Raw genomic sequence first — 14,710 nt, 5'->3', positions numbered from 1 at the left:
GCTTAAAGATACAATTCAAATGCTACCTCTGTTTACAGATCATTTACTCCCTACTTTCCTTACTTTGGTGCTCCAACACTTGTCATTTGGGCTATTGCAAGAGTTCTTAAATGGTCTCCCTATCATCTCATGTTGACCATGTTCTAACGCACCCTTCAGGCTGCCTGCAAAGTCCTATTTACAAAACAGAAATCTGATGATGCTACTCCTCTGCTTAAAGTCCTTCACTAGCATGCTAGTGCCAAGAGGAACAAGACAAAAAGTCCTTTACATGGAGAATAAGGCGTTCTGTAATTTAGATCCAACTCAATGCTCTCATCTTAGCTCCTGTTACTCCCCTCTCCACTCTGCCCTGCCATGCTGAACAAGTGCTCAGATGTCCTCCCTCTCCTCTGCTGCTGCACATGCTATTCTCTTAGTCTGGGATGGTCTTCCTGATTCTGTCTTCCCAAAGGTTCCCTTGTCAAGTTCTCATCTAACCATAACCACTTAACATTCATAAAATGAAACACTTTTCACTAAGCTAAACATAAGCCCCTGGCCACCCCTAGAAGTACTCACTTACAGGAAGAAATACAATTTTAAAGAATTATAATAGTAAAACTGTGACAAACAGATGTATTCAAAAGGTAAGAAAATAACACAGTAGAAGTAACTAACTTAGATGGTCATAATATATTTCCTGGGAAAGGTGACCGTGGAACTATTTTGAAGAACAATTATATCTTTTATAAACAATAAGAAAAAACATCCCAGAGAGGAGGAGGCCATACTAAAACACAAAAGCACAAGACAGTATTGTATAATAAATAGTTCTGCATTGTTGGAAAGTGAGGTGAGATAGAAAAGTGGCAGGAAATGAAGCTCAGAGTCCAGCACATCCAAATCATGAAGGTATTATCATACAATCAAAGAAGCTTTGGTTTTATTCTCTAAGAGAGCGAAAAAACAGACTTTCATTCAAGAAAGGTTACTCTAGTTAAGTGTGAGAAAAGACTGAAGAATGAACAAAACCAAAGAAAAAGGTAAGCCAATTGAAAGATTACACTAGTTGAGGAAATAAATAATGATGATTTGATTTGCAAGACTAGCGGTGGGAGATCGAGAAAAGAGAACAGATTGCAGGGATATTAGGAAGTAGAATCAAAAGGACTTAGTGACAGATTAGATTCGAGAATCTAATCCTATGAGGGGAAAACCTAAGCTAATTCCCAGGATTTTAGCTTATAAATTTAGTAGCATGCTGGGGTTACTACCATAAATAAGAAATACAAAAATAACAGGCTTTTCTATTTGTCTTTTGTTTTCATAGGAGAACTAAGGGGTTGATGTTGGAAAAGGGCTGAGGAACAGAACCCTGGCTATGCTAAGGTGCATGCAGGAAGAAAAAAACAGCCCACAAGACTGAGATGGCATAGTCAAAAAGGTAGGAGACAAACAGGATAGACTGGCGTCATGAAATAGTTGTAGACAAGTATACTAGGAATACAGCTCCATGAAAGCATTCTCGTCAATAGCTGTATTAAGCAGAAAGCAAGTCCAGCTGCTGAGAGAAGGACTGGAAGACTTCCACTTTGAAGGCCTCTGACTACTCCTCCTCATTTCTCAAGTACTTCAAAATAAGTACCTTGGCAGTACTTACTCTGTATGACACTTTTATAAACCTTACACAGTACTATTTTTAAAAACTGCTCATGTTTAAACTATAATCTTGAATCCAAGCACCAGTGCCTTCATGGTGCCTGGCAACAGTCCCAAGTACCAAATATGTGTTTGCTGGGTGACCAGCAGAATTTTAATATGCATATTTGTTTACACATACTAAATCAAGAGCCCCTCAGAAGGAAGGGCTGTTCCATGTATCTAGCTTCCCCAGGACCTTGCATAATATCTGGAACAGATGAGACTTTAATAAATACTGACCGAACAATTAGAATTAATGCAGTAGTGACAGCTATTTCCTGAGGCAATTTTGTAAGATTTTGTAATTTTAAAATAGAATATATGTACATTTTTGTTGAACTGTTTTTCATATTAACACTGGAGAAAAAAGACATCTGAACATTCAAAAAAAAGGCACTGCTTAAGTATCAGGAAGAAATGCTTTACAGAAGTAGCAAACCAAGTAAGAACACACGGGAATTTTTAAGTTTATAATAGTTAGATCATGGAGACAGCAAGCAATTTCATTTTTCCTTATGGCATCTCTTTGAAAAAAGAGATGGCCAACAAGAGAAAGGAAGGCAGCATGGTGATATTCACAAAAGAAATAGTCCAGGAGCAGGCAGGTATCACAAAGCTTAGTGGGAAAACTGATTTCACAATATTAGGATCTGGTACACTAGCCAGGTTGGAAAGAGAGGTGATCACCTTATCAACATATAAAAATGAAATCAATAACAAGAGTAGTACAATTGTAATCCAGCGGGAAAAATGTAAAACCTATAAAGGAGTACTGATAGCTATTAGAAGTTTCATATTTTAAATGTTTTGAGTTGTCACATGATTAGGAAATAAAATGGAGGATTTCATAATGAGCTAAACAATGCAAAATTGCACAGATGTTACTCATCAACAGCACTTATAATATGGTGACAAATTAATTTATATGACAAGAGTGGTTGGGCATTACAGGAATCTAGTTGGGCTAGACTGCAATGAACAAGGGGGGCTGAATAGAAGCCTCGTGAATTAGATCCACGAGAACTATCCTCCATTTTACTCATTATAAGGTGATAAACCCATGGCAGGGGTGGCACCATACTGGCAGAGAGCTACTCAGTAACATTTCTCCTTAAGCTGTGACACTTACAAATCTATCCCTTGTTCTATTATTTCTTTTTGTTGCTTTAGGACCTCAAATTGTTCTGGATTATCGGTGCCAGACATCTGTGTACTGTAGCTGCCTATTCCTGAGGATGATGTTGACTCCAGGGAATTTAAACTTCCATATCTGTTTATTGTCTCAGGGTGTTTGATTTCACTCATCTCTTGCTCTGAGGGTTTTTCCTGACCTGAAAGAAGAAAATTGATAGAGTACATTATTCTATCAAAGAAAAAAAAAAGTGTAAGGGCAAACAAATTCTTGAATAAGGCAAGGCATTTCAATGTTGCTTAGATATCTATTTAATACAAAATAACTATTAGGTAACATAATAAACAACATACTTTGATATTAAAACACACTGTAATTTGTACGTGTATAGTCTGCACCATTAGGAGGAGTTCTTTTTGCGGTTGCAGTGCTGAGTATCCACTGGATTTCTGCTCTCAGCTCATTCCTCATGAGGAATTGTTTTCGATAACACCAGTGTAGCCCTGCAGCTATGAGTTTTTCTCTGAGTGAGGGTAAACATCAAACACAGATGAACAACCTTCTTAAAACATACTGCCTTTTATATGTTTCCTCTATAATTATAATACAAGAAAGTTGCATAAATATGCTTCATTTTACGTAATATTTCTAAGAAGATTCAGAAAAAAATAGCTTGGATAATTAAAGTTAAAACTTTCACAATTTTAAAGCTAGTTATTTAACTCACAGACAACGCTTCCTCATCAGTTAAATGAATAAATATATCATGAAATTGGTTTAACAGCATCTGCAACTATCCTCCAAAGTATTATTCACTTAAAATGACAAAGAATTACAACTCAAAATATCACCTTACCAAGAGTTGTCTGAGAGTTGGGATTCACATACTGATCCTTACTCCATTCAACCATACACTTCAAAATCGACACTAAGCATTCTAAACCTTTTTTCCTCAGGCTCAATTCCTACAAAATAATTCAAAAATACAATTTTTTTTTTTTAAAAAGGTCTTTTAAGGAAAATACATGACTCTTTCCCGGTAAAGTTTAAATTTGAAGATGTTTTTAAAGTTCTTACCTGAACATTACTCATACCAAGTTCTTGACTGCCCCTTCCTTGAGCAATTTTTGATAGATCATTTACTAGTCTTTCAAATATATTGGCTGCATTTAAGTCACAGTCATAGTTTACATAAATATCCACTACACTCTGAGCATCTGTAACAATATAACATTAATTTCAACAAAGTACATCTAGGATGTGAGTACATTTGGCCTTTTAAATATCTAATAATAAGAAAGGGATAGTAAAAAGAAGGATAATTTAAAATACCTGCACAAATCCTTGTCAGCGTTTGAATAACCATCCATTTGTGATCAAATGAGCTGGTAGAAGTTTCCAAAATGTATAAGAAAATTTCTTTAAAGAACACCTGTGATTAGGAGAAAACTTCTGTTTAAAATATTGTTTATAATTCATATGTGTGATCACTTTTTAAACATCCCAAAGCTGTAGAGCAGATATTAGCACCCAGGCTCCTATGGAGTTCAACTCCTTTTGAGTTCCATCTCTGAAACCTCAGGACTAAAATATCTTGGGTAAGCGACTTAAACTTGCCCTTCTAGTTATCAGTACTGCAATTCACACTGTTGTATTTTGTTCTCAACACAGCTGCTACAAAAGAAATATGCAAAGATTTAGAGTTCCTCCAGGTGATAATTTCTTGAACACTTTTACAGAATATAACTTATGCTTTTTTAATCCCCCTCAAAAAGCGTAATTTATACTTCTGTTTATCAGTTATATTTTTCAGAGACATTCTGGTACTGAGAGGCCTAACTGTTCATAGATTTAAATGTAACTGGTACTGTAATCCACACAATAAAAACAATCTAAGTCTCATACGGTTTTATTTTTCTAATTACTCACGAAAGTGAAAATCTCTACTGTTTGAAAACTACATATGAACTATTTCTCACTACTCTTTACAACAAATAATCAAGCAATGAGTTAACCTAATGAGATAAATTTCAATTTAACAGATAAGAATTTTCAGATTTAAATGTATTCTATAAAAGTGACTTTAAGAAGGAATAACAAAAAAAAAACAACATGTCAATATTTATGAAACATATGCATTATGAATCCAGAAAATCACATTTATAGTATCTCCCCTTAACTGGATTAGGTACCCCTGTAATGTGATTTTCTCTCACAAAACTCAGCATACTTCTATTTACTTATTTAATATCAGTATCTCCTATAGACTGTAAGTTTGAAGACAGTAATGACCAGGTCTTTCTTGATAAGAATCACGTCCACATTGCAGGGCACATAGTAGGTGTTCAATAAATATTTACGGCAACATGGCCACAATTCCTAAAAACATCAGGGTACCCCAGAATGCTGTAGCAAACTCATGAGGGTGCCATGAAAAAATTCTGAGGCAAAATTCAGAGGGAGATACATCTGTTGGATACCTCGAAAGACTGCTCATGGTTTCAATTAGATCACACTACATTCCCTTCAATGACATAATTATCTCTGCAAAGCTGGGTTTTGGTCATTGCTATAACAAAAAACCAAGTACTGAACGAAAATCAATGAAGTACAGGAATGAGGGGGACAGTGTTCAATTCCAAGATCTAAGAAGCTGTGTGTAGTCTGTAATAGGCACACACATCCCAGTGGTAAGTAAGTGTGGTTAAGAATAAAATAAAAACATTATTTTTCTTATTCTTTGTGCAGACTATTGTCTTTGAAATAGATAGTAGGCTGTGAACACAAACATCCATTAAGTTGTTTGGCCCTGCCTGCTTAATAAATAGAACATAGAACTGCAGGTATTCCTCTGGCCTAAGTGCAACTTTCATGAAAAGTCAGACTCTAACAGTGCCATGAATCAAAAACTTTTGGGATTCTCTGATTAACAAAATAAATAACATAGACTGGAAGAGAGAGGAAAGAAAAGATTTTAGTTATTATCTACGGTTTATCAAATTGCACTAATAAGCAAAAGCCTGTTGCCGTAATATAAGATACTATGCCTATCATAATAGGGGCTCTAAAAAAATCAACCTTTTAATGATTTATTGAGCACCTATAATGTATGTATGTGGAACAACAGCTCTGTCTTAAGTATGCTGTCTTCACATATGTTTTCCTGAAAAGTTGTACATAAACTATATTTTCTGGAATAGATAATTTAAGGCCTATGAAAAAAATCACATCACAGAAACTCTGAAGTGAATATTCTCATAAAATGAATCTTCACGTAACAACAATCTTAATTTTGTTTTGCAAATTTAGGTTTTCATAGCTGGGCTTTCTCCATGTTCAGGTGTTTTTGTTTTGTTTTTTGAGATGGAGTTTCAGTCTTGTTGACCAGGCTGCAGTGCAATGGCGCGATCTTGGCTCACTACAACTTCCGCCTCCCAGGTTCAAGCGATTGTCCTATCTCAGCCTCCCAAGCAGCTGGGATTACAGGCACGCACCACCACACCCGGCTAATTTTGTATTTTTAGTAGAGATGGGGTTTATCCACGTTGGTCAGGCCAGTCTCAAACTCCCAACCTCAGGTGATCCACCCGCCTCGGCCTCCCAAAGTGCTGGGATTACAGGCGTGAGCCACTGTGCCTGGCGTTCAACTCATTTTTAATTTGAGTGTGTGTAACATTTTTGAAAGTATATCTATATTTATCTCATTTTATCCTCATTATCTCCCCCTGAGGGACAATAACGAGTGAAATAAACCTAAATTTTAAAAATCAGAATATTACAATAATTTTGTAATGAGAATCTACCATCTACAAATTGACAAGAAATTTCTTAAAGTTTTTCCTTTCAAATTCATTTTTGCAAAGTCGAATTTGCTGTGCAAAAATAGTAATCTCAACTTAAATAATTTTTGATATCTAGATCTGTAAACAGTACCTACAGAAGCAGAATCTCAGTGTCCAAAAAAATCTGTAATTGGCTACATAAAGTATTACAAAATTTTCTAATGCCAACTTAAATGTCTCATCATCAAATGGAAGACTTCTGGTTTTTTTACAAAAGCAAAAGTTTCAAACACTGTCTTTTATTTGTAGTTCCTACAGATAATGGGGGAAAAAACGATCTAAAAATGGCAACTCTTCCTAGTTAAACGCCTTGTATCATTTTAACAGACATATGGCAAACTCTTAAAACTTGACATCATATATCCCATAGGCACCAAAAATGGTTTTCTGTCCAAAAATATGGCCCAAATTAAAAAGCTTTTCACTTAAAATGCCAAGGCCTAATTCTGTTTCATTCTCGTAACAATGTTCTAAATCAATCTTGATAGCTATTACAGAACATTAACATTAAAGGATAATATGACTATTTTAGCCATTGTGAAATTCTGGAAAAATAATTTATCCTTCCTACCAAGCTAGTGAATTATGAGTCTTGAGTTAGGATTAAATATAAAATTGACAAAAATTAAAATATAACCTGTATATCAAACACAATATGAAGGTAAAAACTGACAACATAAAAATGAGTATTTTTAAAACATACAACATCACAACCAAAACAACATTTCAACAAATAACAAATTGAAAAAAGCATTCATTAAATTGGTAAAACATAAGAACTATTTTAAGTTTTATTTGAAGATGAAAACAAAAAAATCAGAAATTGGTACACCTTCCAAAAAAAAAAAAAAAAACCACTTAAGGCCGGGCGTAGTGGCTCACGCCTATAATCCAAGCACTTTGGGAGGCAGATGCAGGCAGATCACCTAAGGTCAGGAGTTTGAGACCAACATGACCAACATGGAGAAACCCCGTCTCTACTAAAAATACAAAATTATCCAGGAGTGGTGGCACACGCCTGTAATCCCAGCTACTCGGGAGGCTGAGGCAGGAGAATCACTTGAACCCGGTAGGCGGAGGTTGTGGTGAGTGGGGATCGCGCCATTACACTCCAGCCTGGGCAACAAGAGGGAAACTCCATCTCCAAAAAAAAAAAAAAAAAAAAAAAAAGAAAGAAAGAAAGAAAGAAACTGGTACACTTGCACAACACATGCAGACACGATTGAAAAAGAACCCTAAAAACCCTAATTTAGTTCCACTAAATCTCTGACAATATTTTAGAACCACATGATTGTTAATTCTATTTCCAAAGATCCTGGGAGAAAACTTTAGGAATATATACATTAAAAAAAAAAAAGTACAAAGCAAATATTAATTTTTTTCAAATATTCTAAAATAGAACCCCAAAATATAATGCCCCTCAATCACATCTTTTAAAATGCCTAATACTTATAAATGGTTTAAAATAATGGAGATGCAGTATATATTTGGAACTTTCTTTTAAGATAAACAAATGTATTATAATATACCACATAGACAATGGCAAAGCTATTGTGAGGACCAAATTAATTCAAGAGAGCAAGAACCATTTATTCAACTAGTACAAGTTCCTTGAGGACAGCGGCTGCATCTTATTTCATTTTGTATTCTTAGTGCTTATCCAATGCCTAGTACTTCCTTGGCACATGTTAGTTGAACAGGTGAATGAAAAAAAAGAAGTGCATGGCAATATACAAAAATTATTTCACATTCTGGAGAACTTTACAGTGTATTCAAATCTGATTTAACATGAAACAAATGAAATATCCAATAGTAATATTATATTTCAATGCCTAAATGCAAAACGTACCTCAATTTGCATCTTCAGATGTGTTTTGAAATTTGACAACAAAGTAAGAAATATAGAAAGAGAAAGCTCGAAAACCTCTGGAACAGAAGAGACTCCATTTTTTGAGAGTGCAACACAAAGATACTGCTTAATAGCATTAATAAACATCTCATTTGTCCTGAAAACAGGTCCTGCATTCTGCAGAATGGATAGAAGTAACTGCAATGAAAGAATCTTGGATCGTAGTTCATGAGACCTAAAATGTAAAAAAGAAGGCACAGTATATGAACAAGGTTGGCATTATGGTAGTAACAGGTTGTTCCAAAAATATTTCCAGATACACATAATTTCATAAACTTTGTAAATGGAGAGGAAGAGAAAATTCTATAACATAAAAAAGTATAGTACATGAACAACTTAGCCACTAACAACAGGTGCTTTCACTGATGTTCCCTTGAACCATATATTTATAATTTCACAAACTTTTAAAATTTATTTATTTATTTTGAGACAGAGTGTTGCTCTGTCACCAAGGTTGGAGTGCAGCGATCTCAGCTCATTGCAACCTCCATCCAACTCCCGGGTTCAAGTGATTCTTCTGCCTCAGCCTCCCAGGTAGCTGGGACTACAGGTGCCCACCACCACGCCCAGCTAATTTTTTGTATTTTTAGTAGAGATGGGGTTTCACAGTGTTAGTCAAGATGGTCTTGATCTCCTGACCTCGTGATCCACCCACCTTGGCCCCGCAAAGTGCTGGGATTACAGGCGTGAGCCACTGCGCCCAGCCCACAAACTTTAAAAAGAAAAAAAAATATTCACAAATATTTAACATCAACCCATTGTTTTACTGGAAAAGAAAAAAACCATGTGAAGATATATGCTGTGTTCCTTTCTTTCACAACCATTCTTCTCCTTACAAATCATCAGCAACTTCTCAGATTAAATGCCATATTTAGTATTAATACACAACAGTTCTAATGGACTTTTTTCTGCTTATGCTACTCAGAAATCCTAAACAATAATAAAAAAGTTTTGGTTGCATTAACAAGTGACAGCACAAATTCAAGCTTACTTTTTCAGTAACATTTAAAGATTTTTTTTTCTTTTGAAATAAATATAGAGGTATTCAGAACAATTAAAAACTTTAAGGCCAGGCATGGTGGCTCATGCCTATAATCCTAGCACTTTGGGAGGCTGAGGCAGGTGGATCACTTGAGGTCAGGAATTTGAGACCAGCCTGGCCAACATGGTGAAACACCGTCTCTACTAAAAATACAAAATTAGCCAAGTGTGGTGGTGGGCACCTGTAACCCCAGCCACTCGGGAAGCTGAGGCAGGAGAATCACTTGAACCTGGGAGGTGGAGATTGCAGTGAGCTGAGATCGCACCACTGTACTCCAGCCTGGGTGACAGAGTGAGACTCCGTGTCCAAAAAATAATAATAATAAAACAAAATAAAAATACAAACTTAAAACGGTTTAGCAACTTATTCTAAATAATTTTGTAATGAAAAGCTGAAAAAGTAGTTTTTGGCTTAAAATTTTTAATTTTTTTCCCAATCAATATACTGTGGCATGCTTCTGATCACTACCTAGTGTTTTAATTATTTGATTTTGCAAACACAATTTTCCTTCCATTGAAACTGATCTCTTAAGCCCAACAGACCAAGGACATTGATCTCAGGCAACATTTCAAATGCAGAACACACCAAAAAGCTCTAGCAGATGGTTCTTTAAAAAAAAAAAAAAGTAGCCCAAATGCTACTTTCAGTCACATTTACACTATATAGTAAACTTAACTGCCCTTGATTTCCACCTGAAAAATTTTATGGTTATAAGTGTCAAGTAATTCAAGAAGCTACGTAAATCTAATAAGGAATTGTTAATTTCACGTAAATGGGTATCACAAAAAAATACTACTTTCTCTGAAATAAAACTGGAGCCAATAATATTATGGCTCATTATTACACAGTCATGTTTCTAAGATGGCCATTGCCCTGAGTCTTCCTTTGAATCTAAAAATATGTGCAGCAAATACATAATTACCAAAAAAATGCTTAGATAAATCAAGTTACAGACAGCGAGAACTAAAACTTCAAATAGCTACAGGGAACTACAAATTAAACCATCATCTCACCTCCTGTTCTAGTCTTCCAAGGCTTAAATACTACTTCCTATTCTAGCTCACATTTATCACCTATTATGCTCAATTCCTATTGTAATTAAATCCTGCAGCTTACCATTCTATAACAATGTTTGTTCTAAGTATGTTTTATATTTGTATTCCCAACATTTAACAAAATATCTTGTATACTGTACATGCTAAAAAAAAATTACGGATTTATTCTTGTATTCATCCATTTATTAAATACCTACCGTGTACAAGGCAATAATGAATGAAGAAATGATTAGACAACTGTCTTATGACACAGTAAGTTACACTTTTGATAGGCAAAAGAGGCTGGAAATTTCAGGTCTGCAGTTTTTCATGGGGTAGTTTCAAATTATGATTCAGGCTTAAATGAGAACATTTCCTGGATCATCATTTTAGCAAGACCAGAAAATATAAAGGGGAGCAAAGACAAAAAATAATAATAATAATAATAAAATTATGTAACTACAAAAGCTTGACTTTTGGCAAAAAAAAAAAAAAAAAAAAAAAAAATCATTAAAGACAGAAAACTACATATTCTTTTGGAAAAAGAATAGCTTCTAAGGGTGTATTCAGTATTCAATTCCATTGTTTAATGACCCTGATAGTCAACAAGGTCTTCAAACAAAATTTTCTAATATTTGGTTTAAACCCACTAAGTATAAGGCTTGTTAATTTACATTATTCCTCATAAGAATCCTTTGTAACATTAAAGATTGCATCTTTTCAAAACCAGATCACTCTTTTTTCAGGGATAAACTCTTCCCTACCCCAAGTACTCCTCAAAATTCATATTATTTTCCTTTGTGTCCTTTTCATTGTCAACATTTTAAAGAATTTCTTCTTTTCTGTTTCTAGCATTCTTTCAAATCACAATTTTTACATTTGATTTGGAAAAAAGCATCTGAGGCTTTAATGGTCAATAACATTTTTAAAGCACGGCAAAAATGGCCTTCAGCAATAATATCAAATTTTATCTCTTTCTTAAAGTAGGTCTTCACTGATTCAGAATGAGATGTTAAAACTGCTGATTTTTGAATGAGACTTTTAAAATTCAAAACTGTCGATTTTTTAATGAGATTTTTGAATGTTCATTTCTGACTTAGGGTTTGGGTCTTAAAAGATTTTATGATTTTAGGCTTCTGGGTCTAAAGGATGTTTCTCCCTGAACTGGTACAATCTGACAAAATTAAACAAATATAACAAATGGAGTTTCCAGATATGTATGAAGTTTTCACAGGAACTGTCTCTGATCTGCTCAGTTGGCACTTAGAAACTGAAACACTCTATAGAATTTTTTTAAATTGAAGTACTGTTGCCTTACATCTCTATTTCAATATCCCTTTCTTTTTTTTCTTTTTTTTTTTTTTTTTTTTTGAGATGGAGTCTCACTCTGTCGCCCAGGCTGGAGTGCAGTGGCCGGATCTCAGCTCACTGCAAGCTCTGCCTCCTGGGTTCCCGCCATTCTCCTGCCTCAGCCTCCCGAGTAGCTGGGACTACAGGCGCCCGCCACCTCGCCCGGCTAGTTTTTTGTATTTTTTAGTAGAGACAGGGTTTCACCGTGTTAGCCAGGATGGTCTCGATCTCCTGACCTCATGATCCGCCCGTCTCGGCCTCCCAAAGTGCTGGGATTACAGGCTTGAGCCACCGCGCCCGGCCAATATCCCTTTCTTAAAGTTATGGTCTGCCCTTAGGTTTCTTTCTCCAGAAAGTTTTAAAATTGTCATACTGTAATACATCATGCTTGCAGTATTAGAGAGGCGGGCAACTCATATAACTACCAAACTCAATCTCAAGAGTAATTAGTTACATTTGAATCATATGAGAGATACCTGACCATTTACGACTTACAAAAATGGCACTTTCCTAGGGTTTAATCTAACATGAAAATTAGACAAGTGGCTCCTAACTCAAAGTTCTTCCTGATCCCAATAGAGAAAGATATCATCCTAGGGCATTTTGTCAGACCTTAATGAATATGCATTATCTTTCATTACAACTTTTAAGATCTCTTTCTTTTACGTTTTAGTACCTTTTGACTGGCAGTTTTTAGAAACCTAGGGCTGGGATACAGGGTTACATTAGTTCCAAAGTTACTTATATGGAAATAAGAATTCACTAATTCATTCACTTGATAACACTTACTGAGCCCCTCCTATGCACCAGGCACTATTCTAGAATGCTGTCATACCCTTTAGGAAATAGCATAAGTTATCTATCCCAGCAATGTTGAAACTTTTTGTTTTTAGAAAATAGTGTAAGTCACATACCCTTTAGGAAATAGTGTAAGTTATCTACTCCAGCAGTTTTGCATTGTTTTTCAATACTTTTTTCTTAAACGTAAAATACCTCCCCTCCACCCACTTTTTTTTATGGTTCTATAGGACAAAAAGAACAAAAGAAAATCCAAACATTACCTTATCAGTAAGTTTCAAGCCTAAAAACCTCTATTTGTCAGGCAAAACAGTTAATAACTTACTTTGGATCTGGCGGTCCATCTGACAGTGGTTTCATTGACAGTTTACACAATGACCTGAATACTAGAAAGGCATCCTTTTGTAAAATGTGGGAAAACTTAGCACCAGGTGAAGGTCCTGAAGAATTTCCAGATTCCTAAACAAGTTAACATACCATGAAAATTTTAGAGATATTTGCCAGTGTAAAATCATTTCAGCCTTCTACTGTATTTCATTCAATTCACTAAGAGGTGGAGATTCCCCCACTATTGCAAGGGGAACCAGATGAGGGAATCTGCCACATTGTTTTTCTTTTATACTCCACGGACCACACCCAACAATAAATACCTTTAAAAATGCACTTTAAAAATATTCCTTATTAATAAACCAAATAAACTCTTAAAATTTACCCAGCTCATACTATCACTGACAAAAAACCTGATACATCATGCCTGACAAGATCCTATCCAAAGACTAAATCATACTCCCTACTACCTGTCATTGACTGTTTCATGCTTTTGTCCTATTTTATTTTTTGTCTTGCTGTGGGCAAACATAAACTGAAGGTCAACCAAGTCAAGAAAACCTACTCCTAAATATGGGACACTTAGTGGAGGACTCCTTTACCTAAAAAGGCAGATTTTTACACACAAAATACAGGGTAGGAAGGAGGAAAAGAATCTGTCATTACCAAGGTACTGATTTCTTTGCAGCCCTAAACAAAGGTTAAGGTGAAGTTCCCTAAATTTCTAAGTTTTCTCACCCTGCAACACAGGTTGAGCTACCTGAAATGCTTGGGACCAGAAGTGTTTTGGGTTTCAGATTTTTTTGGATTTTGGACTATCTGCATTATACCGATTGAGCATACTAAACCCAAAATCCAAAATGTGGAATTCTCCAATAAGCATTTCCTTTGTGTATGACCTTTGACCGTCATCTTGGCACTCAAAAAGTTTTGGATTTGGAGCATTTTGAATTTCAGATTAGGAATATTCTGCCCATACCAGAATTATCTTGTGAATATGTAATAAGAATGTTCTTATTAAATGTTAATTCAATTGGTAGATGGGTGTGGAGAAGATGAAAATATAGATGAGACATACCTTAAAGTTGGAAATGTAACTATCAAAATATGAAGGGGAAAAAAATCGCTGTAATTTATATAAATGAAGGAAAAAACCCCCAATTTTCTTATTTCCCCAAACTAAATAAAATCAGGCAGCAGCATCAGCTGAAAATACTCATGACAAGGTGGTGGTAGCCTATAAATTTGTAAGATTAACAGGATTTCTCCCCCTCCCCACCCCTCCATTTATACCTGAGTATCATTGGAAGAGACTGACAATCTATCATCAGGTAAGGATGGTGTATATGCAACAGAAATTGGTGTTCCTGGAATTCCATTTGCTTGAATATTTTCACTGTCACTACCATCCTCTATCGTTCCAATGTTGCCATCTGCGCTTGCATTTATAGCAGTCCCTTCTCCCATATCTAAAATGATAAGAATAAAAACCATGCAAATGTATCTGACTTAACTGAAGTGTATTTAAAAAGCATAGAGTACTTAAAATGAAACAGTGGCAGGAAAGCAATGTGAAGTAAAATATGTATTGGC

The 14,710-nt window shown here is 35.3% G+C and overlaps 1 protein-coding gene across 4 annotated transcripts in view; it reads right to left on the bottom strand.

Annotated features, from left to right (window-relative positions):
- ARFGEF1 (ADP ribosylation factor guanine nucleotide exchange factor 1) overlaps window positions 1-14,710 on the bottom strand; it is a 143,347-nt gene that overhangs the window by 64,998 nt on the left and 63,639 nt on the right. For all 4 annotated transcript variants that reach the window (XM_030937811.1, XM_030937813.1, XM_030937812.1 and 1 more), the window contains 7 exons: window positions 14,411-14,586; window positions 13,116-13,249; window positions 8,507-8,741; window positions 4,148-4,247; window positions 3,893-4,032; window positions 3,672-3,780; window positions 2,813-3,014 (listed from right to left, as the gene is read on the bottom strand). In XM_030937811.1, coding sequence (XP_030793671.1) covers window positions 2,813-3,014; window positions 3,672-3,780; window positions 3,893-4,032; window positions 4,148-4,247; window positions 8,507-8,741; window positions 13,116-13,249; window positions 14,411-14,586 — 1,096 coding nt within the window. The remainder of the gene's footprint in view (window positions 1-2,812; window positions 3,015-3,671; window positions 3,781-3,892; window positions 4,033-4,147; window positions 4,248-8,506; window positions 8,742-13,115; window positions 13,250-14,410; window positions 14,587-14,710) is intronic.

Source organism: Rhinopithecus roxellana, chromosome 9 (assembly GCF_007565055.1).
Source record: "Rhinopithecus roxellana isolate Shanxi Qingling chromosome 9, ASM756505v1, whole genome shotgun sequence".
Lineage (NCBI taxonomy): Eukaryota > Metazoa > Chordata > Mammalia > Primates > Cercopithecidae > Rhinopithecus > Rhinopithecus roxellana.
Note: the sequence above shows the minus strand (reverse complement) of the source record. Positions and strands in the feature narration are given on the sequence as shown.